This window comes from Saccopteryx bilineata, chromosome 6 (assembly GCF_036850765.1).
Source record: "Saccopteryx bilineata isolate mSacBil1 chromosome 6, mSacBil1_pri_phased_curated, whole genome shotgun sequence".
NCBI classification, from domain to species: Eukaryota; Metazoa; Chordata; class Mammalia; order Chiroptera; family Emballonuridae; genus Saccopteryx; species Saccopteryx bilineata.
Genome location: NC_089495.1, coordinates 23,396,395 through 23,420,702, shown reverse-complemented (window position 1 = coordinate 23,420,702; position 24,308 = coordinate 23,396,395). Strand labels below are relative to the sequence as shown.

Genomic DNA, 24,308 nt, shown 5'->3' with positions numbered 1-24,308 from the left:
GTGCCAGGTGCCTAGCAATAGGCAAAACTACTGGCCAGTGCACGGCCACTCCTTTAAGTATTAACTCCTGAAGATGACATCTAAACTTATAGTTTGAGTCTTGGCTCTGAATTCTTTCTTAGCTAGAAAGCAAGTACCAAGGTTGCTGAACCAACCACGGTCGAACCTAACTCGTTGCTAATCCTGGTGCAATTTTTCTGCCACTAACAAGTTCACAGGTGTGGTGGAAAGTGTTCATACATGTGGTGGTTGGAATTCAGAAACAGCCTCACTCCAGGATTTGCCTTTGATGTTTTGATCAAGTCATTTAGCTTCCCTGGGCCTCTTGTTTCCTCACTTGCAAATAGAGAGAGCTGGGACAATTTTTTTTTTTTTAATTTAGATGCTTGTAACTGGCATTTGATGCAAAGTCACAAATCACCTAGTAGACAGTAACTTGAAAACTCCCATTACGACTTAAGTTAAAAAGATTCCAGAGCAGCTGGAGGAGGATCCAGGAGCTTTATTTACATTTCTACAATGGAAACATTTTTTTTCCATCTTGGCGGCTGCTAGTCATCTCTTACCTAGTTAGGTTCTCCGTCCCGCCCAGCCATTCTCCCGTTGTCAAGGAGATGCAAAACGCTCCAAGCTGGCTGATTTTCCTCCCGTGGTACCCCGAGAGGAGCACGTGACCACGCACGCGCGTTCTAGGCGGTGGAGGCGCCGCGGTGGCTGTCGGGATCGAGTCTTTAGCAACCCGATCAGGAAGTGGCGGGCGGGGCTCCAGGCCGAGTCGCTTGTGCTTTCGTCGCCGCCAGTGCCGAGAGCTCGGCCTGGCGGGACAGCGCTGGCTGTGCGGTTGGGCCGGCGGCGGCGCTGACCAGGAGCTGGAAGCGGCAGCCACGCGGGCGTGGGTGGCAGGCCGAGGCGGAGGCGCGGAGAGGCGGCATCGAGTCGCGCGGGGCGGCCCTCTTAGCCCAGGTAAGGGGCTCCGGCCGCCGGGTGGGGGGCGCGGAGCTCTGGCCTGTTGTTCCTCGGAGCGCCACCTACCACGGGCGAGCGAGTTTTCCAGCCCTGGGGAGGCTGGCGCTGCCGGAACGACTCCTGGGAGCATCGTCGTTTAGGCCGGTGGCTTATTGAGCAAACTTTCGGGTGGGAAAGGGGACCTTCGCAGTTGGGTCGTCTCTTCCTAGCCCCCGAGGTGACAGGAGCGGTGGCCGAGCGAACCGAGTGTGCGGAGTTTGGGGAAGCACGGTGTCCAGCCAGTTACATGCAGGCTGTGATTTAGATGCTTGTTCACGATCTTTTTTTTTTTTTTAATCTGTCTTTTGGAGACCTACTTTGTAATGATTCCTCAACTTTAGTTATAATAGTTGTTTTCTGCGAAGTCTAAAGATATTTCCGAGGCGAAACGCTGCGGGACATTTTTTTTTTTTTTTTTACTCTCGTCCCCCCGCCCCCCTCCCTCTGGAAACCGCTCCACTTTTGTCTATGACATTTTCCTCCCACCTCTGTATTTGTCATTTAAGACGTAGACAGTGTCTTCTCAGCTTGCTAGCAGTTCATGGGGGGGGGGGGGTTCCTAGGTGCCAGTGGCATCTCTGAGGCTTAGGCAGCGACAGAAACAAGACAGGAAAGGTGACAGAAGTGGAACGGTATAGTGGAAAGAACGTGGAGTCAGAAGATCGTGACTTAATTTTGGCTTCTCCGTGTCCCTCGGTGACACGTGGACACGTGAACTCCCAGAGTTGTGGTGGGGTTTTTTTTGTTTGTTTTTTCAGTGTCAAACGGGCAGGGTGATGTGCCCTGTCCACCACACAGGTAACACTACAAATAATTGAAGGGTCTTCTGAGAAAAAGGAGGAAAAGTTAGGCGGAGCGTGCGATGGTGATCCACAGACAGTAAGCTTTCTGCGCCGGTTGCCTTTGAACGTTATCAAGAGCACACCTTTGTGTGCTGGAAAAAGCCTTTTCCCAGCATTTAAGGTGTGGAGCAGGTAGCACTGATTTAGGAATTAGGATCTTTGGGTTCTGGTGCAAGTAGTTCCAGCTGTTGTGACCTGAACCATAACTCTTTACTTCATACTTTACCTATCATAAGAATAAAATGGATACTTTTTATCTCCTAACGTTGTGAGGGTCAAATCCTCTGAGCATTTAGGTCTTTTTAAACTGTAAGTCTTTTTATTTAAGTTATTGTGTTAAAATCATGTTTAAAAGCCTTGGTTAGTTAGTTGTCTTGACAAGGTGGAATAAACAGGTGTTTCCTGTCTTAGTCTTGTTGCCTGCACCTTATCATTTGAATTCTCATACTTTCCCACGCCATAAGATGGTCTCTTGCTTAGCACAGTGTAATCATTATTTCTTTTAAAATCCAACTGAAAATAGTAATACCCAAATAACATATTTGTAAAGCTTTACTATTTTAAAAATCACCTTCTCAGATCTGGCTAGATGCTCAGTGGATAGAGTGCCGGCCCAGCAAATGGATGTCCCGGGTTTGATTGCAGTCAGAACACACAGGAGAAGCGACCATCTGCTTCTCTCCCCTCCCCTTCTCCCACTTCGCTCTCTCTTTTCCGGCATCAGTGGCTCAATTGGTTTGAGGCTGGCCCCGGTGCTGAGGATGGCTCGGTTGGTCTCAGTGCTGCTGTCAGCCTCGGGTGCTAAACATAGCTTTGTACTGGAGCATCCACCCCAGGTGGCGTTGCCGGATGGGTCCCAGTTGGGGCGCATGCGGGAGTCTGTCTCACTATATCCCCTCCTCTCACCTTAAAAACAATTGCGTTCTCATTTTTTTTCTTATAATTGGGGTAGACAACATTGGAAATATCCTCATTTTATCTTATAATTAAATTGGATTTGGAGCAGCCTTGTGGATTGCCTAGAGTCATGTTGCTGTTAGGGATTAGAATTGAGGGGAGAAGATGGGTCTTTGATTTGAGGTCCTGTACCAGTGACTGTTCCTTTCCTAGTTGGTTTCCTCTGGTTATTTCTTATCAGTGCTTACATCTTTTAACTTGAAGCACTCTAAATCACTGGTCCCCAACCTTTTTTCGGCCACGAACCAGTTTAATATCAGAAAATATTTTCACGGACCAACCTTTAGGATGGGATGGCTAAATGTATCACGTGACTGAGACCAGCGTCAAGAGTGAGTCTCAGACGGATGTAACAGAGGGAATCTGGTCATTTTTTTAAAAAATTATTTATTTTTTACAGAGACAGAGAATGAGTCAGAGAGGGATAGACAGGGACAGACAGACAGGAACGGAGAGAGATGAGAAGCATCAATCATTAGTTTTTCATTGCGCGTTGCAACACCTTAGTTGTTCACTGATTGCTTTCTCATATGTGCCTTGACCGCAGGCCTTCAGCAGACTGAGTAACCCCTTGCTGGAGCCAGCGACCTTGGGTTCAAGCTGATGGGCTTTTGCTCAAACCAGATGAGCCCGCGCTCAAGTTGGTGACCTCAGGGTCTCGAACTTGGGTCCTCTGCATCCCAGTCCAACGCTCTATCCACTGCGCCACTGCCTGGTCAGGTGAATCTGGTCATTTTTTAAAAATAAAACATCGTTCAGACTTAAATATAAATAAAATGGAAATAATGTAAGTTATTTATTCTTTCTCTGTGGACCAGTACCAAATAGCCCACAGACTGGTACCGGTCCGCGGCCTGGGGGTTGGGGACCTCTGCTCTAAATCACATTTTATTTATTCATTTTTAGGCAAAGTACTCAATGCTTTCAGCTTCTCAAATATAATCTGCTTGAAGGCAAGGATTTATTTTCTAGAACCTTTCAGAATTTGAAGTACAGTACTTGACAAACAGGACTTTTTAATAAAGGCTTGTGGAACCAATAACAATGAGGTTAGAACAGTTTAAAGATGTGTTTCTGTTCATTATTCATTTAAGAAGTATTTATTGAGCTTCCCTGTGCTTTAAGGCTTTCAGAGCATAAGATAGTCTTTCCTCTGAGGCCTTCCTTCCCAGCCTATGAACATTAGTCTTAACACTGCAAAAATCATTTACACAGTCAGCTTGTAAGCTTCCCAGACTCTCCATGGGATTTGAAGGAGAGCTCAGATAAGAGAGGAACATTTTAAAATGCTTGTTGAATGATCTGTGACTTCCTTGGTTGTATTGAAGTTGCTGAGAATTATAGTTTTAAACTGGGGAAAAAACCCAAAAAAGTTTAGTCTCACTTGTCTAAATCAGGAATCTTCTGTAGCTATTTCTTTCTTCTTCTTTTAATGTTTATTGTATTGATTTTAGAGAGGAAAGGAGAGAGGGAGAGAGGGACAGGAACATCCATCTGTTCCTGTGTGCCCTGACCAGGCATCAAACTGGCAACCTCTGCGCTTTGAGATGAACCAGCGGAGCTATCAGGCCATGTCTCTGTAAATATTTCTAACAAATACTAATCCAGCCGTCCGGCTCTTCATCACTTAATGATAAAGAGTTCACCAGTTTTAAATTTTACCTTTTTATTTGTAAGCAGTTCTGATGGTTCTTTCTTTTTTCCTTTTTGCAGTGAGCCTAAATCTGCCTCCTGTTTTCTGCTGAGTATTCTCGATATTGTTTCTAGAGTGGTGGTGTTCAATAGAAATACAGTGTGAGCCACATATAATTTAAATGTTTCTATTAGCTATAGTTTCTAAAAAGGTTAAAAAAATTAGGGGAATTAATTGTAATATTTTACTTAATCGAGTATATCCAAAATACACATCAACGTGTAAAATATGTCATATGTCATTAGTAGTTTCATAAGTTTTTTTTTTTTTTTGGTACTAAGCCTTTTAAATTTGATGTGTGTTTTATACTTAGAATACATCTCAACTCTAGCCTCATTTCTGATGCTCATTATGCACATGTAGGCCAGTGGCTACCATATTGGACAGTGCAGTTCTAGAGCTTTAGAGAATAGTTATGTTTCGCTTTATGTTTGCCTAGCTCAGTGCTTGGCATATAATAGGCACTAATTAAAGATTTTTTTTTTTTTTTTTTTTACAGAGGCAGAGATAGACAGGGACAGACAGACAGGAACGGAGAGAGATGAGAAGCATCAATCATCAGTTTCTCGTTGCGCGTTGCGACTTCTTAGTTGTTCATTGATTGCTCTCTCACATGTGCCTTGACCGCGGGCCTTCAGCAGACCGAGTAACCCCCTGCTGGAGCCAGCCACCTTGGGTCTAAGCTGGTGAGCTCTTTGCTCAAACCAGATGAGCCCGCGCTCAAGCTGGCGACCTCGGGGTCTCGAACCTGGGTCCTTCCGCATCCCAGTCCGACGCTCTATTCACTGCGCCACCACTTGGTCAGGCATTAAAGATTTTTTGAGTGAATGAGTAAATACATGTATTAGACAACTAGTAACAGAAGGCAGTTTTGTTTAGGAAGTAACTTTTGTTGAGACCTATGAATTTAGCATGTAGGTTTAAATGATTGGAATCTGTATTAAAGATACTTATTTTTAATCATTGCAGCATTATGGATCCAAGCCTTTTGAGAGAACGGGAACTGTTCAAAAAACGAGCTCTTTCCACTCCTGTAGTAGAAAAACGTGCAGTATCTTCTGAGTCATCATCATCATCATCAAAGAAGAAGAAAGCAAAGCTAGAGCATGGAGGATCATCAGGCTCTAAACAAAATTCTGGTGAGTAAAATGGACTAGGACTTTTTAGTTTTTATTTTTCAGGAAATCATTTAGTAATGGCAAGTTCATTTTCTTAAGATGTTAGTAGACTTATGTTGTAGTTAGAATTTAGGTTATTGCCTGACCAGGTGGTGGTACAGTGGATAGAGCATTGGCCTGGACGCTGAGAACCCAGGTTCAAAACCCCGAGGTCTCTGGCTTGAGTGCGGGCTCACCAGCTTGAACATGGGGTTGCTAGCTTGAGCATGGGATCTAGTCATGACCCCATGGTCGCTGGCTTGAGCAAGGGGTCACTGGCTCAGTTGGAGCCCTCCGGTCAAGGCACTTATGAGAAAGCAATCAATGAACAACTAAGGTGCCACAATGAAGAATTGATGCTTCTCATCTCTCTCTCTTCCTGCCTGTCTGTCCCTGTCTCTCTCTTTCCAAAAAAAAAAAAATTTAGGTTATTATCTTTGAAAAAACGACCTCATTGATGTTTAATTTCCATACCATCTAGTACACTTCTTTTTGTTTTTTTTTCTAGTACACTTGTTTTTTAAGTGTACAGTTTAAAGATTTTTAGTAAATTTACAGAGTTGTATAATTACCAGTGCATTCCAATTTTAGAACATTTTTGTTATCCCCCAAAAGATCCCTTGTGCCTATTTGCAGTTGCTTTTTAGCCCCAGATAACCAATAATCTTTCTGTCTGTATGTATTTGCTTTTTCTGGACATTTCATATAAGTGGGATTTGATGATGTGTGGTCTTTAGTGTGTGGCTCTTTTATTTAGCATCTTTTGAGATGATCATGTTCTTGTTCTTGATTCTAATAACACAGTGTATTACATGAATTGATTTTCAGATGTTAAACCAACTTGCATTCTTGGAATAAATCCTACTTGGTTATGGTATATATTCCTTTTTATTTGTTGTGGAATTCAGTTTGCTGTATATTGTACAGGATTCATCCACCTTGTAGCATGTATCAGTATTTCATTTCATTTTATTGCTGTAGAGTATTCCATTGTATGGATATACCACAATTTGTTTAGCCATTTATCAGTTAAGAGACGTTTGTGCCTGACCTGTGGTGGTGCAGTGGGTAAAGCATCGGCCTGGAATGCTGAAGTTGCCAGTTCAAAATCCTGGGCTAACCCAGTCAGGGCACATATAAGAAGTAACTAGTACTGTGAGTTGGTGCTTCCTCTCCTCCCCCACCCTTCTTTCTCTCTAACCTCTCTCTAAAATCAAAATCTTTAAAAAAAAATAAAGGCATTTGTATTCCTCCCACCTTTTGTCTATTACAAATAGAGCCACTGTGAACATTCATGTACAAGTCATTATGTGGGCATCTATTTTCTCTCTCTCTGTTTAGGAAAGAGACCTAAGAGTAGAATTTCTGGGTCATGCAGTTAATTTATGTTGAGCATTTTAAGAAACTACCAAAATGGCCGTACCATTTTACATTCTTACCATTAGTGCATGAGGGTTCCATTCTTTATTTAATAAACATTTTTAAAATTTTTATTAATTTTATTAACATGCATTCAAATGTCCCACTCAATATAACACCCCCCCGTCCATTTTTTTTCTTCTTACCAAGATTTATTATTCTTGTCTTTCTGATCATAGCCATTCTAGTAGATGTGAAGTGTTATTTTGGTATTTTGGTTTTTGTTTTGTTTTGTTTTTGTATTTTTCTGAAGTTGGAAACAGGGAGGCAGTCAGACAGACTCCCACATGCGCCCGACCAGGATCCACCTGGCATGCTCTCCAGGGGGCGATGCTGTGCCCATCCTGGGCATCGCCATGTTGTGACCAGAGCAACTCTAGTGCCTGAGGCAGAGGCCACAGAGCCATCCCCAGCGCCCGGGCCATCTTTGCTCCAATGGAGCCTTGGCTGCGGGAGGGGAAGAGAGAGACAGAGAGGAAGGTGTGGCGGAGGGGTGGAGAAGCAAATGGGCGCTTCTCCTGTGTGCCCTGGCCAGGAATCGAACCCGGGTCCTCCGCACGCTAGGCCGACGCTCTACCGCTGAGCCAACCGGCCAGGGCCTATTTGGTTTTAATATACAGTTCCCTAACGATTAATGATGTTGGATGTCATTTCATGTGCTTATTGACTATTCATGTATCTGTCGTCTTTGGTAAAATGTTCACCTTTTTTGCCCACTTAAAAAATACTGGGTGTCTTTTTTCTATTGATTTGTAAGAGTTCTTTATTTATTCCAAATAGAATTAATTTTTTTAATTAGAAAAGAAAAGAAAGAACGGGATTAAACTGGCAACCTCAGTGCTTTGGGACAATGCTTTGTCCGAGGGCAGATATTTTTTTTCTTTTTTTTTTTCCTTTACAGAGACAGAGAGAGGGATAGATAGGGACAGACAGGAACTGAGAGAGATGAGAAGCATCAATGATCAGTTTTTCGTTGTGACACCTTAGTTCATTGATTGCTTTTTCATATGTGCCTTGACCGTGGGCCTTCAGCAGACTGAGTGACCCCTTGCTCGAGCCAGCGACCTTGGGCTCAAGCTGGTGAGCCTTACTCAAACCAGATGAGCCCGCGCTCAAGCTGGCGACCTCAGGGTCTTGAACCTGGGTCCTCCGCATCCTAGTCCAACTCTATCCACTGTACTACCGTCTGGTCAGGCAGAAATTTTTCTTTTCTTTTTTGTATTTTTCTGAAGCTGGAAACGGGGAGAGACAGTCAGACAGACTCCCGCATGCGCCCGACCGGGATTCACCCGGCATGCCCACCAGGGGCGACGCTCTGCCCACCAGAGGGCGATGCTCTGCCCCTCTGGGGCGTCGCTCTGATGCCACTAGAGCCACTCTAGCGCCTGGGGCAGAGGCCAAGGAGCCATCCCCAGCGCCCGGGCCATCTTTGCTCCAATGGAGCCTTGGCTGCGGGAGGGGAAGAGAGAGACAGAGAGGAAGGAGAGGGGGAGGGGTGGAGAAGCACATAGGCACGCTTCTCCTATGTGCCCTGGCTGGGAATCGAAAGAAATTTTTTTTTTTTAAAAAGAAATCTTTGCCTAACTCAAGGTTATGAAAATGTATTATGTTGTCTTTTAAGAGCTTTATAGTTTTAACTCTTACATTAGGTTTTGATAAGTTTGAGTTGATTTAAAAAAACACTTTGACCTAATGACTTTTCAGTTTAACATAAGGGTCTCAATTCAACTTTTTGTGTGTGGTTATTCAGCTGTTCCTGTATCATTTCTTGGAACAACTTGTCTTCCCCATTGACTTGCATTAACTGCACCCTTGTTGACTACCAGTTGACTAAATCAGTGGTCTCCAATCCCCGGGCCGTGGACCGGTACCGGTCCGCAGAGAAAGAATAAATAACTTACATTATTTCCGTTTTATTTATATTTAAGTCTGAACGATGTTTTATTTTTAAAAAATGACCAGATTCCCTCTTTTCCATCCGTCTAAGACTCACTCTTGATGCTTGTCTCGTTAAGTTTGACAATTATATTTAAAAATACCACAGTTTTTACGCAGGTCACATAATTTTATTTTGTGCATTTATCCGTCCCACCCTAAAGGCCGGTCCGTGAAAATATTTTCTGACATTAAACTGGTCCATGGCTCAAAAAAGGTTGGGGACCACTGGACTAAATGAGTAGTTTATTTGTGGTATTTCAGTGTAATTCCAGTACTCAGATGTCAGTCCTTACGACAGTATCACATTCTCATGACAACTGTTGCATTGCAGTGAAGTTTTGAAATTGGGCTGTACTGAGCCAGCGGGGGCTCCACGCGCTCAGAAACACCCCTGCCTGCCGGTTTCCTTGTACTGTCTCCCGGTGATACTTGCCTCTTGGATTTTGCTCATTTAATTTCCTCTTTTGGGAGCATTCATTCCTACTTTCCTCTTTCCTTTGGCTAACTCCTCTTCTTTTAGGTTTCAGCTTAAAAGTCATATTATTCCTTCTTTCAGTTTGATTTTAGTGCTTAGCCTTTGAGTTCTCACAGAGCTCACTATTTCTATCAGAGCTCCTGTGTGCCACTGTAATTTCATGGTTACTTATTGGCTGTTGTAACTTAATCCCTCACAGGTAGAAGCACTCAGTACTTATTTGTTGGATGGCTAAATGAATTACAGGGTAAGGTAGGGAAAAGTTGATAGTGTGCATTATCAAAGGCTCCCAAAGTTTACTGTTTGTGAAAATGTGGTTCTAATAGTGCTCAGAATAGTTCTCAAAGTATTCTAAATACCTAAGTTTCACAAGTCTTTTGAAAGTTGATTGTTATTTGTGTTTGTTTCTTATGTTAGAAAAAAATACAAAAACTATTTCATGGATAAACTATTTCAGACTCATAATTAGGGTTCTCTAAATTGAAAAAGACAGATACTTATTTTTCACTTTATGTATCAAATGTTTTCTACTTTGTCATTTTCAGTAGCTTTTTAATACTGTGAAGTTGATGTGCCACATTTAAAGCTGTTATTTCCAATTTTTTGTTGTTTTTAGTAATGATATTTTATAAACATCTTTGAGTGATTTTTTCTTTTGAACTAATTTCTCAATAAATTTTCAGAAGTGACATTTCTGGCCTAATGGTAGTTGTAGTGTAGTGGTTAAGAGCATGCTTTGGTTTGCTCATGAGTAGTAGCAAAATGGTATTAGGGTTATAAAATATAATGTCTGTTCAGCCCTGAAATTCTAAGAAATAAAACTGCCATATTTCTTAACAGATGTTGAGTGGTTCTATCTTTTCATTTTTTTGCAGTATTTTCTACGTCGGGTATCCTAGCCCTTGAGAGGGTGATTGTGAGAAGCACGATGAGGGCCCCGCTCAGGAAACGCAGTTTAGTGGTGGACTTGTCAGTTTTAGTTAGAGGTAGCCTGGTCCTTCTTATGTATGTGTTTCAGAAGTTAGTCCATTTTAGGAAAATTTTATGCAAGTATACCTATGACTTTTCTGAGTATTTTGAGACTTTTTTTCTCAGTAATCCTGTATAAAACTTAAGTCTTCAGAAATGTGTAAATTTTTCTTTAAGAAACCAGAAAATACTGCTTTTTAATAAGTAAGGACTTTAATATAAGTAGCACTATTTTACTTTGGATTTAGAGAAGCATTTTGAATAGCATTTTTATAACCAAAGCACATGTAGTTTTAGTACTCTAATAGTTTTTAGTCCACATGATTTTAGGTATAAGCTATTTTGGCATCATTAGCTTTGCTTATGTTTTTTGTTTTACTTTTCGCTACTTAATACTGAATTCTAGGAATTTTTTAATCTAGTTTTGAAGTGTTATTTTAAAGAGATTGGTAAATTATTCACATTTGTGAAGTTTTATTTTATATTTAATGAAAGGGTTACACACAAAAAACAGATATTTAACTTATTTTTTCCTTTAGTGACAGTCTTTCAATAATTCTGTAAATTTCGTAGTAACAGTTGGCCTCAGACATTGTTTTTTCTCGGAAGTGGAAGGCTGTTTTCAGAGACTTGGCTCATCTTATGCAGAGCACTAGACCACTTCTGTTTCCCGTTTTCTAATGTTGTCCATCATGCTTCTAAGAGGGCTAGGCTCACTCTTCAGGTCTTTCACAGTTTTGTTTTTCACACAGCAGCAGCAGTCCAGCACTTCATAGAGGAAAGCCAGCACCACCAAAGATACCACTGTAAATATAAATAAAAGCAGAATGACAAAGCAGGCAGTGTTCCAGTTATCATGGAAAGGGTAAATTTTTTGAACTTGAAAGCCAAGGTACTGATACACAGATGTAGTGGTTTCATTCCAGAGGCTGGAGCTCAGGGAGGCCATTCTTAGAGGTTCCACTTCTTAGATTGCTCTTTTGAATCTATAAGAAGGTAGGAAATGAATACATGTAACTCAACTCGACAGATTTGTCAGTTCAAATCTCAGTGCTAAGATTTGGTAGTAAGTTGCCTGACTGGAGGTGACGCAGTGGATTAGGGCGTTGGCCTGGGATGCTCAGGACTCAGGTTCGAGATCCCAAGGTCGCCAGCTTGAGCACGGGGGTCACTGGCTTGAGCCAAAGGTTGCTGGCTTGAGCAAGGGTTCACTGGATCGGCTGGAGCCCCTTGGTCAAGGAACATGTGAGAAGCAATCATCGACCAACTAAAGTGGCGCAACTATGAGTTGATGCTTCTCATAACTCTCCTTTTCTGTCTGTCTCTGTCTTTGTCTCTTTTGCTAAAACAAAAATTATATAGGCAACTAGAGTCTTCCATATTTTTCTGCCAGAATCAACACCTGAATGGTATTTTTTTGTATAGTACAGTGTGTCTGTAAAGTCATGGTGCACTTTTGACTGGTCACAGGACAGCAACAAAAGACGATAGAAATATGAAATCTGTACCAAATAAAAGGAAAACCCTCCCAGTTTCTCTAGGATGATGTGGCAGCATGTGCGCATGCGCAGATGATGACGTAACACCGTGTATACAGCAGAGCAGCCCACGGCCATGCAAGTCGAGATGTGGACGGTACAGAGGAAAGTTCAATGTGTTCTGTGGCTCGCTAAATTCGAATCTGTGACCAAAGTGCAACGTGAATATCAGCGCATTTATAACGAAGCGCCACCACATAGGAATAACATTACTCGGTGGAATAAGCAGTTGAAGGAAACTGGCATTTTGGTGGAGAAACCCCGTTCTGGTAGGCCATCAGTCAGTGACGAGTCTGTAGAGGCTATACGGGATAGCTACCTAAGGAGCCCTGAAAAATCTATGTGTGAGCCCACATTGAACTGCACTGAATAGGTATGAAACTGGGAGAGTTTTCCTTTTATTTGGTGCAGATTTCACATTTCTGTCGTCTTTTGTTGCTTTCCTGTGACCGGTCAAAAGTGCACCATGACTTTACAGACACACTGTATTAATTTTTAAATTAATTTTAAAACACATTTAATGGTATTAACTTTTCAATATCTCTGCTAATGTATTCTCTGTAAACTGTACTATATATTTTTGTGTATCTTATTAGATTCATACACAGAAATTAACTACTAATGGAGGGGCAGAAGCTGAAATGGTTTAAAATTTGACTAAAGCAGTGGTCAGTGAGTTGCTATCTACAAGAAATCTTTGTGTTTTAAGGTTGTATTTGTCAAGATATCCTTGTGGATCCTCTCACCTTCTTGGTTCAATGTATTTTTGGCTTCTATTTCCACTCCTTGAAACTTCGAGAGCAAGGACCTGAATTAGGGAATAGCAGCTTAGGGAAAAATAGAGAAAAAATAGTTAAATTAAGTTGTCTATTAAGAAACCGTAATCTTCGGATTTTTTTTTTTTGTGTGTATATGATAGTTTAAATGTTTTATATATCTAAATGACCTATAGACATAAATATTTTAAAAAACAGGCAAATTCGGGTGCTGAGGATGGCTCTGTGGCTTCTGCCTCAGGCGCTAGAATGGCTCTGATTGCGGCAGAGCGACGCTCCAGATGGGTAGAGCATCGCCCCCTGGTGGGCATGCCGGGTGGATCCTGGTCGGGCGCATGCGGAAGTCTGTCTGACTGCCTTCCCGTTTCCAACTTTAGGGAAACAAAACAAAACAAAAAAACCCCCCAAAACAGGCAAATTTAGTGTCCCTGAGGTATCATTTATTAAATTATTATTCCATATCACAAAATTAGTCTGTGAGTTTCAGTATTTTTGCACTAACTTTTGTTCTTGTTGACTTGATGCTTTTGTTAGGCCTTAAATGGGACCATAAGAATTGAAGATTTGAGAGTTTTAAAAACAATAAATGAATTTTTTATTATCCTTATCTTTCAAAAATCTTTTTAACCATAGAATAATATGTATTAATTAATTTATATTGCCACATGGCTGTATCTTTAATTTTTTTGTAAAGAATTGGGATGCAAGTTAACTATCCAAAGAAATAATAAATTTCCAAGTCACAGTAGCAAAATAGTAATTATCATGAATATCTTACTGCTATATTATAGAACTGTATATGCATTTGTACAGTAATATACACATACTCAATTCAGCAAATACTAGTGGAGGCCTGCTGTGCATCATACCCTGTTAGGCTGAGAGGGTGCTTGACTGGGGCAGAGACTGTTGGCTAATCACCAAATTTTGTATTCTCTTTTTCTTTTAAGTTTACATTTATTATTATTTTAATTGAATTTATTGGGGGTAACATTGGTTAATAAAGTTATATAGGTTTCAGCTGTACAATTCTATAACACATCATCTGTATATTGTATTAGGTGCTCACCACCCCAAGTCGTCTCCTTCCATCACCATTTATTCCTCTGTTTACTCTCTTCTACCTCCCCCACCCCCAAAAATATCTTTTTCAGTTTATTTTTAAAAATTAGAAAATACCTATATACTAAGAAAATTTTGGAAATAAGAGAAAAAATATTCCACTTGTCAGTGTATATGACTTAATGAAAGAAATCACTTATTTTGCATGCTTCCCCTATAGTTGTAAATAGACTTTCATTTATCCTTGTAAACAGATGTTTAATTACTTACTGTGTACTAAATATTTTTCTAAGTGCTGGAGATAACTTGTGTATGAGAATATGTTTTATTTATTTTTGACAGAGACAGAGTCAGAGAGAGGGATAGATAGGGACAGACAGACAGGAACGGAGAGAGATAAGAAGCATCAATCATCAGTTTTTCGTTGTGGTACTTTAGTTGTTCATCGATTGCTTTCTCATATGTGCCTGGACTGGGGCGCTACAGCAGACCAAGGGATCCCTTGTTTGAGCCAGCGACCTTGGGCTCAAGCTGGTGAGCTTTTTTTATTTTTTTTTCTCTCAAACCAGATGAGCCCACACTCAAGCTGGCGACCTCAGGGTCTCGAACCTGGGTCCTCTGCATCCCAGTCTGATGCTCTATCCACTCTGTCACCACCTGGTGAGGAGAGAATATGTTTCATTTAAAGAAGACTTCAGGCCCTGACTGGTTGGCTCAGTGGTAGAGCATCAGCCTGGCGTGTAGGAGTCCCGGGTTCGATTCCCGGCCAGCACACAGGAGGAGTGCCCATCTGCTTCTCCACCCCTCCCCCTCTCTTTCCTCTCTGTCTCTCTCTTCCCCTCCCACAGCCAAGGCTCCATTGCAGCAAAGTTGGCCCCGGGCGCTGAGGATGGCTCCATGGCCTCTGCCTCAGGCGCTAGAATGGCTCTGGATGCAACAGAGTAATGCCCCAGATGGGCAGAGCATCGCCCCCTGGTGGGCATGCGGGGCAGATCCTGGTCGGGTGCATGTGGGAGTCTGTCTGACTGCCTCCCCGTTTCCAACTTCAGAAAAATACAAAAAGAAAAAAAAAAAAAAGAAGAAGACTTCAAAGTAGTGTGGAAGTATAAAAGTATAATGAAAACCCTCATGTGCTCATAATACAGTGTGTCCATAAAGTCATGATGCACTTTTGACTGGTCACAGGACAGCAACAAAAGACGATAGAAATGTGAAATCTGCACCAAATAAAAGGAAAACCCTCCCAGTTTCTCTAGGATGATGTGGCAGCATGTGCGCATGCGCAGATGATGACGTAACACCGTGTATATAGCGGAGCAGCCCATGGCCATGCAAGTCGAGATGTGGACGGTACAGAGGAAAGTTCAATGTGTTCTGTGGCTCGCTAAATTCGAATCTGTGACCAAAGTGCAACGTGAATATCAGCGCATTTATAACGAAGCGCCACCACATAGGAATAACATTACTCGGTGGAATAAGCAGTTGAAGGAAACTGGCATTTTGGTGGAGAGACCCCGTCTGGTAGGCCATCAGTCAGTGATGAGTGTGTAGAGGCTATACGGGATAGCTACCTAAGGAGCCCTGAAAAATCTGTGCGTGAGCCCACATTGAACTGCACTGAATAGGTATGAAACTGGGAGGGTTTTCCTTTTATTTGGTGCAGATTTCACATTTCTGTCGTCTTTTGTTGCTTTCCTGTGACCGGTCAAAAGTGCACCATGACTTTACGGACACACTGTACAACCTCATTTATCAACTCCTGGCCAGTCTATGGCTCTACCCAATGCTGCATTGATTATTTTAAAGCAAATCCCAGACATCATCTAGAAGTATTCAATGTATCTAAAAAGGTGAGGGCTCTGGGCCCTGGCCAGGTAGCTCAGTTGGTTAGAGCATTGTCACGATATGACAAGGTTTGAGTTCAATCCCTGGTCAGGGCACATATTGGAATCAATGAATGAATGCATAAATAAATGGAGCAACAAATTGATTTTTCTCTCTCTTCCCTTTCCCTCTCCCCCTCCTCTCCTCCCTTTCCCCCTCCTCTCCTCCCTCTCCCCCTCCTCTCCTCCCTTTCCCCCTCCTCTCCTCCCTCTCCCCCTCCTCTCCTCCCTCTCCCTCTCCTCTCCCTCTCCCCCTCCTCTCCTCTCCCTCTCCCCCTCCTCTCCCTCTCCCCCTCCTCTCCCTCTCCCCCTCCCCCTCCCCCTCTCCCTCCCCCTCCTCCTCCCCCCTCTCCCTCACCCTCACCCTCCCCCTTCCCCTCCCCCCTCTCCCTCTCCCTCTCCTCTCCCTCTCCCTCTCCCTCTCCCCCTCCCTCTCCCCCTCTGCCCTCCCTCTCCCCTCCCTCTCCCCTTCCCCTTTCCTTCCTCTCCCCTTCCTTCTCCCCTCCCCTTCTCTCTCACTTCCCCTCTTCCCCCCAACTTTCTCCCCTCCCCCTTTTATGTTAATAATATGTTAATAATATATAAATATTATTTTCACATCAAAAAGATTAAAAAGGAACTTAAACCCAAAGTCATAACAATATCATTCCTTTAGATTTCTTTTTTTAAAATATAACTTTAGAACTTTGGGATTAATTTAATATTTTCTAAGATTTTTATTTTCTTTTTTAAATCAAATTTGCTCGGCATATCATTTTGTCTCTGGATGGACTTGGTACTTTCCTTTGTTTTTTGTGTGTATTTTGAGGTTAAATTGATGATCTGAGGCCAGAAGTAAAGAATTTAAGAGGTTTTTAGTTTTATGGTGCTTGGTGACCCTTTACCTTGAAAGAAGGATAACAGAATAATGCACAGTAATTGAATCAATTGCTTCTGTTAGTTCTGGGACATAATAAAATACATTGCCTATAATACAGATATGTGTTATGTTACATTATTTTCAAACTATGTCTGGAGACCCTGCCTTTCAAAGTTACTCTCTTTTATCCTTCGAATTTTTCTCTTCTGAGCATGCTCTTATAGAAAGCAGGTCTGCAATGTTACAGAACTCCAAGGAGCATCATTCAGTTGTGTTGTGGGGTGTCATTCATATAGAGTTGTGTATTGTGGATGTCCTGACAGACTACCCCTCTAACCTCTTCATTGTTCCTGCCTCTGGTTCTAATTACTGTGCACACAAAACAGTCAAGTAATTCATAGAAACGGACTCAAATGAAGACAAAAGTTGTTCTTTTTGACCTAGCCTTCCTGATAGTATCGTGTGTGCTTGCATGCATGTGCGTGCGCGCGCGCACACACACACACATCCCCTAAAGCAGTGATTTTCAACCTTTGTTTCTCACGCACTCATAAACTAATTACTAAAGAAAAAGGGGCCCTGACCTCTTCTTCTTTAGTAACGAATTTATTTGTGCCATGAGGTGAAAATGGTTGTATTTAGTCAGGGGCACTGACCTTAGTAATTAGTGTGTGTTTGTGCCATGAAAAAAAAAAGTTGAAAATCACTGCTAAAGAACGTTCAGCTTTGGAACTCCTTGAAGATTTTTAGCACTATTAAAACGCAGATATTCCTGGGAGAGGTAACACACATTGTTAGTTATTTTTATTTCAGTGTAAATGGATTTCAGGTCCTCTTTGAAAAGGAGAGCTGAAAGAGAAGACAGAGAGAAAGACGACTAGGATCTTGGGGGAGCAGGGGCCAGTTTCACCTGGCTACTCTGGGACCTGTCCAGCATTGATGAACATTTTTAGACTTTCAGTGAAGGCCTTTCAGGTTGATTCCTTTTTAGAATATGGGGATTTCTTTTCTAAATCTGGCGTTAGAAGGACTGCAGGGGAGCCTGGCCTGTGGTGGCACAGTGGACAGAGCATGACCTGGAATGATGAGGTCGCAGGTTTGAAACCCTGGGCTTGCCTGGCCAAGGCACATGCAACAAGCAGTAACAACTAAGTGAAGCAGCTGTGAGTTGATATTTCCCATTCCCTCCGCACTCCTCTCTCTCTAAAATCAGCAAATAAAATCTTAAAAAATAATAATAAGAAGAATCTACCCAAGCACCTGGTCTCTTCTTGGGTTCAATCTTCAGGAAAAAAGAAAAAAATAACTACAGGGGAAATATGCTAGGGAAGGAGGAGAGAGCAGAGTGAAGCAATTTCCACATTATACCCCTCAAATTAGTTTAATCTACCTTATTAATTAACTATGTTAATTTAAAGTGTTAGTTTACTGTTGATTTCAGAAACACCATAGCAATTTAAAATTAAAATTAAAAACTTTAGTTTGACTGGTGGTGGCACAGTTAATAGAAGGTTGGCCTGGAATGCTGAGATATTCCAGGTTCGAAACTCCAAGGTTGCCCGCTTGAGTGCCGGCTCGCCAGCTTGAGCACAGGACCATCGACCCGATCCCGTGGTCGCTGGCTTGGCAGGGATCACTGGCTTGGCTGGGCCCCCCACTCCTTCCCGGTCAAAGCATGTATGAGAGGCAATGAACAGTGATGCAACTATGAGTTGACGCTTCTCATCTCTCTCCCTTCTTGTCTCCGTCTCCCTCTCCCCCCCCCAAAAAATTAATTAAAAACTTTACCCAGAATTCTATGTCCCTAACATTTTAAGCTTTCAATTTTTTCTTTTCTATTAGAAATTGGTTATATAAATTATAACATAAATGGTCGAAATTATACTGAAGTTACTTTTACTACTTTGTATTTTAATTTATTATGAGTAGGTCTTTTTTTTATATATTGACTTTAAAAGGGGAGAAGTTGTAAAGACAAAGTTACTATTTCAGAATGAGATTTTAAAATGGTTAAAAAGTTGGTTTAAGGAACTTTACATTCTGTTCATTTTTATAGTATAAGTGAATTGCTTAAAATTTTTTTTGGCCCCTGCCCCTAAAAAATGGAGAGAGTGGAAGGGAAGGGAAGATGGGGCAGGCAGACAGACCCACAGCTTAATTAATTATTTGAAGTTAACTTGAACCCATCAATGAACTATTCCTTTGACTAAAATTAGTATAGAATAGCCACACAATTGGAAATTATACATGAATGAGTTTTATGGTGATATGGAAAGAGTTTTAAGATACGTTGTTAACTAAAAAGAGCAAAGTTCAGGACAACATGTATAGGAAAGGGGGAAATACATACTTTTTTTCTTTTTTTTTTTAACAGAGACAGAGAGTCAGAGAGAGGGATAGACAGGGACAGACAGACAGGAACGGAGAGATGAGAAGCATCAATCATTAAGTTTTTCGTTGCGCATTGCAACACCTTAGTTGTTCATTGATTGCCTTCTCATACGTGCCTTGACGGTGGGCCTTCAGCAGACCGAGTAACCCCTTGCTCGAACCAGCGACCTTGGGCTCAAGCTGGTGAGCTTTTGCTCAAGCGAGATGAGCCTTTGGTCAAGCTGGTGACCTCAGGGTCTCGAACCTGGGTCTTCCGCATCCCAGTCTGTTGCTCTATCCACTGCGCCACTGCCCGGTCAGGCGGAAATACATACTTTTATTTGCTTGTATCTGTGCAAAAAATCTTGGATATACTAGAAATTAATGACAGTGATTACTTGGGTTGGATGGAGAGTGAATTTGGGGGACAGGTATGTGTGTGAGATTTCTCAAGATATACCTTGTTAAATTCATTTACTTTTTGAATTGCTTTTGCTAATTCAAAACCCAAACAGCTATATTTTAAAAGGTATTCCTTGCCTGGGATTTTAAAAGTCTGTTGTGTTGCATATCTATTTAATACATCTATTGAGTTTTCTGGATTCTAAAAAATCAACATTAGGATTATCAAACAATGTCATTTTCATTAGACTGCATACTTTATCTACACACAAATATGCTTATAGTAATGCCTGCAATAATGACAGTGGATAGCAGTGTGTGCCATCTCCCAGGGCATTTGTAAGCTTTGCGAGAAGCATATAAGCAGTTTATGAGAGTATATACATGTCAGGTTTATGTTGTAAATGGTGAGTGTTATTGGTAAGTGATGAGCAACTCTTTACTTAGCTTCTGGGCATATTTGAAAATGGTAAACTCTTAGGGAATTATGTTTCACCTTGCCTTTAATGTGATTTATTTTTTTCTAAGTACAGGAGAGCTCTAGTAATTTTTTGTGTTAAATTTAGGATAAAACCTAAAGTTTACTTTGGTGGATTACCTATAACTAGACATGCAAAAAGATATTTACCATTAAGATTTTTAAAAAAAATTTTTTTTAAATTTTATTTATTCATTTTTAGAGAGGAGAGAGAGAGGGAGAGAGAGGAGAGCGAGACAGAGAGAGAGAAGGGGGGAGGAGCTGGAAGCATCAACTCCCATATGTGCCTTGACCAGGCAAGCCCAGGGTTTCGAACCAGCGACCTCAGCATTTCCAGGTCAACGCTTTATCCACTGCGCCACCACAGGTCAGGCCATTGATAGATTTTTTTAAAGGATCAGCCATCTTTGCTCTTGAATGATTCAACCCAACCTAATCATATTTGTTTTTACAAATAAAATGCATAAGTAGTTTACTAATATTTTACTTAGGGCTAATAAACATTTTAATTGATGATATTGGTGTATAGCGTTTCTTCCTTATACCGTCCTTGTCCGATTTTTAATATTCTGAGATTATACATTTGAAACTAAAATGTAAATTTATATCAAGCAAATGCTGTAAACATGCCTTATGACAAATAAGAGAAAATGATTTAAAAAAAAAACCCAATACAAAACACCAGTCTACTTTTCTGTATCCTCCATGGAAAGCCCCTTAAAAATTTCATTACAGCCTGACCAGGCAGTGGCACTGTGGATAGAGCATGGGCCAGGGATGCTCAAGACCCAGATTGGAAACGCTGAAGTGTCTGGCTTGAGCAAGGGGTCACTGGCTCTGCTGGAGGCCCCTGTCCCCCATCAAGGCACATAGGAGAAAGCAATCAATGAACGGCTAAAGTATTGCAACTAAGAATTGATGCTTCTCATCTTTCCTGTCTCTCTGTCTGTCCTCTCTTGCTTAAAAAAAATTTATTATAGGAATAGGAAGTGTTAAGGTAAATATCATGTATTTTTTTAGTTATTTTTGAAATATTCCCTTCACCTGTTTTCCCTCCCATTTCAAAAGGGCCCTAGTGAAATATTTATGGGGATAAGACTTGGAAATGTTTTGGAATCTTGAATTACCTAATAATAATATATGCTTTTCCTGTATTTATGGTAAAAGCCCTTGAATTGAATTTTCTAGTCCCTTTAACCGTATCACTTTGAAATATGATCAATTAATCGTAATGGCTTTTAAATACCCATATAGAGCCCCTCACTCTGAGATAGGCCGTGCCTCTAGTCAGTTCAGTGAAACAGCGATGAGCCTCCATCTGTCCTAACTGCATGTTACCAGTGAAATAGAGGCTGATTATGGTTTTAAAACAATGTAGGTGGTAGGGGTTTTGGTTTACAATTTTCTTGAAATTTGAGTTGCAAGTTAACTGTTTTATTTGACAAAGTTGTTTTTATTTTATCTGAGACTCATTTTGGGCTCCCATACTTTGTATAGCAAACCAAATGTCTTCTGGGTAAACAACCCCATTGTTATTAGATCTCCCCAGATGAGATCTGGGGAGATCTAATACCTTCTTGCAGCAACCTGATCTTTGTAAGGGACACTTTGCTCGTATTAGTTGTGTGCTGGCTAAGAAATAAAAATAACAAAAGTTCTTTAAAATTTGAATAGATTTGCCAGCAAAAAAAGGGCAGAAGTTGGATCTTTAGGTTAGCGTGTATAGGGAATATCTTAGAACTCCAGCATCTACTAAATAATGACATTTTCATGCTTGAATATTATAAAATTAGAAATTTACTTCAGCAGGAGCTAGTAATTTTTAGTTAGACATGAATGGTTAATCCGAACCATGAGAGTAATTGTATTACCTTGAAAGGTTTTTCCTTGAACTGTTCTCCTTTAACCAGTTCTTAGAACATATTTTTATTTTTAAATATAGTTCATTAAAAAGACTATGTCTATATTTTGAGGATCAATTTAAGAATAACTTATTGAAATTACTGTGATAAATATTTTTGTGGCATATACAAAAATGAAAGGCTATTTCAATAAGGTTTTCATCTTATACCAGCAAGTCATATATTACAGTAATATAGACTAAGATTTTACTGTAATTATTAATGAAAATGTTAAAAAAGTCTGGAGTTCTATAAATGATGTCTTTGGATACAATATAATGGTACCTTTATGGTCTTTTTATTTTTATATGAAAATCACAGTTAGAATTTCTCAGCATTCTCTGATTCTGTATACTCAGTCAAATAAAAAACAGTTTTGTACTACTATATTCTGATAATTTGTTAAAATACAACAAACTTTCTTATAAAGCAATTATTTTTTACCAGCCAATATAATTTGCACATATATAATCAGAAAGCTTTAGCCTAGGATTCATTTTTAGTCTAGATTTTTCTTTAAGAAAAATCCTTTGTTTAAGGCAGAACAAACTGCTAAAATAAAGTAGCTCAGAGAAAATGAAATTAGCAAGTAACCACTTAAAATCAAATGCTTATGGTTTACTCTAAGGTCTGGATATAGATCTGGTTAATAGTGTCATGAATTTTCCATTAAGGCACAGATGGTAAGGGTTCTTATCAAATAGCAAAGGCAGTCTTCATGTTTTCATAATAAAATCCTGCCAAGCAATGAAATGAATACGTTGCTTTTTTGGTCTTTAGTAGGACCAAAGCTTTCTGTTTGATTTTTATGGTAAAATACTTTTATACTGCATCATAAGGACATGTATTACTAAGTGAAAAAGATATAAACCTACCTCTTGTCTGAAAGGCTGCTGTTGAGGCGATGGTATCGTCTGTTTGTAATGCAGTCTAGTGCACAGCCAAGATGGAGCTGTGCTTCTATTGGTGGAACCACCGTGCAGCTGACAGTTTCCTACATCCATTTGCATCAAGCCCTGCCACCCTTAAGAGGAAATCATTCATAAACTTCAATAGAGCTGTGTGGGATATCAACTGTCACCCCCCCCCCTTTTTTTTGCCTAACTTTTGTTCTTCTGTGAAATTCCTGCGTAGGATTTGTGAGTTAGCAACAAACTGATGTTTCCTCAGTGTTTAACTATAAAATTTTAGATCCTTCGGTGAATATTTTGGTGCTGGGGTTAGAAGATAATGTCGAGAGAGGTAGTAACAGTCCAGGTTCGCCAAGTTTATTTTTCCTCCCAAGAATTGTGCATAAAATTTTATAAATAATATTCTATTTTCTTTCAGTACTGTGTTTTATATAACTCCTGACCTCTGGAAGTGATTATTTCCATGTGTTGGTTTGATATAGGAGAAATTCTGGGGGAAGAGAGAAATGAGGTTTTCAGCTCTGCCACCTACTTTAAAAAAGCCGTTTGTAAAATTTAAATGGCAAAAGAATCCTCAGCTGGATGTTTGAAATAGAATGTTTTTATTTATGGGGTATTATTTAAAGTTATAAGCATAACAGAATCAAGGTTTTTAGTTATGGGAGTAGCTATTATAACAATATTAGGCTGTGTAAATGCTTGCTATATAGATTTATTTTAATTATAGATAAATCAGCTCATTAGTTTCTGGGGCCATAAAAGGGTACATGGAAATATTGTTCATTCTCATTCGCAGTCTCATTCTTTCTTCCCCCTCCTCTTTCTCCCCCTCTCCTCTCTCCCCTCCTCACCCCCTTCTTTCCCCTCCTTTCCCCTCCCTTCCCCTCTCCCCTCCCCTCCCCTTTCCCCTCTCTCCCCCTCCTTTCTACCCTCTTCTCTCTCCCCCTTCTCTCTCCCCTCTCCTCTCTCCCCCTTCTCTCTACCCTCTCCTCTCACCCCCTCCTCTCTTCCTTCCTCTCTCTCCTCCCCCTCCCCCCCCTCTCCCCCTCCTTTCTCTGCTCCTCTATCCCCTCCTCTCTCCCCCCTCCTCTCTCCCCCTCCTATTTCCCCCTTTTCTCTCCCCCTCCTCTCTCTCCTTTTTCTCTCCCCCTCCTCTCTCCCCTTTTTCTCTTCCCCCTCCTCTCTCCCTTCCCTCTCCCCTCCCTCCTCTCCTCTCCCCCTCCTCTCCTCTCTGTTCCCCCTCTCATCCTCTCCCTTCCCTTCCTCTTCCCTTCCCTTCCCTCTCCCCTTCCCTCTCCCCTTCCCTCTCCCCTCCCTCCCCTCTCCCCTCCCTCCCCTTTTCTCTCCCTCCCCTCCCCCCTTTTATTCATTAAACTAAGATTTATTGATTGTTTATATTCCCAGCATTGAATTAAATGCTGGAAACCCCATGGGTCATGATTGACCATGGGTGCTTATTCTTAACATATCTGTCATTTGTTTTTCAGTCTTCCCAGTTAATTGTTTATGCAAGATAAACTTAATATTACTTTACTAAAATTGAAGAGGAAAACATCAGATGTTCATTTATTAATTTCTGTACTTTGACAAAATAGCCAGTTTCAGATGGTATAATCTGTGTTAAAAGCTAGTTAATGATCTGTTGTTTTTTTTTTAAAGATTTTATTGATTTT

At 40.9% G+C, this 24,308-nt stretch overlaps 2 protein-coding genes across 4 annotated transcripts in view; one reads left to right on the top strand and one right to left on the bottom strand.

Annotated features, from left to right (window-relative positions):
- The first annotated feature begins 735 nt into the window (after nucleotides 1–735).
- The window catches only part of GTF2E2 (general transcription factor IIE subunit 2), a 72,673-nt gene continuing 49,100 nt past the window's right edge, over nucleotides 736–24,308 (top strand). The window contains exons 1-3 of one of the 2 annotated variants that reach the window (XM_066235679.1): nucleotides 736–963; nucleotides 3,352–3,524; nucleotides 5,467–5,636. In XM_066235679.1, the coding sequence (XP_066091776.1) occupies nucleotides 5,471–5,636 (166 nt within the window). In that variant the 5' untranslated portion in view covers nucleotides 736–963; nucleotides 3,352–3,524; nucleotides 5,467–5,470. The remainder of the gene's footprint in view (nucleotides 964–3,351; nucleotides 3,525–5,466; nucleotides 5,637–24,308) is intronic. The other variant, XM_066235678.1, reaches the window with a different exon arrangement.
- SMIM18 (small integral membrane protein 18) lies at nucleotides 11,065–22,670 on the bottom strand. Of its 2 annotated transcripts, none has more exons than XM_066236048.1 (3): nucleotides 22,600–22,670; nucleotides 12,740–12,820; nucleotides 11,065–11,441 (listed from the first exon to the last, which is right to left on the bottom strand). In XM_066236048.1, the coding sequence occupies exon 3, from the start codon at nucleotides 11,402–11,404 to the stop codon at nucleotides 11,108–11,110; it is 297 nt and encodes a 98-aa protein (XP_066092145.1). In that variant the 5' UTR covers nucleotides 11,405–11,441; nucleotides 12,740–12,820; nucleotides 22,600–22,670; the 3' UTR covers nucleotides 11,065–11,107. The 2 variants fall into 2 exon arrangements, with proteins under 2 accessions (XP_066092145.1, XP_066092146.1); XM_066236049.1 differs by having other exon boundaries at nucleotides 12,740–12,801; nucleotides 22,600–22,648.

Coding starts and splice junctions, on each gene's coding strand:
- SMIM18 (XM_066236048.1), bottom strand. CDS start 11,404: ATGGCCTCCCTGAGCTCCAGCCTCTGGAATGAAACCACTACATCTGTG.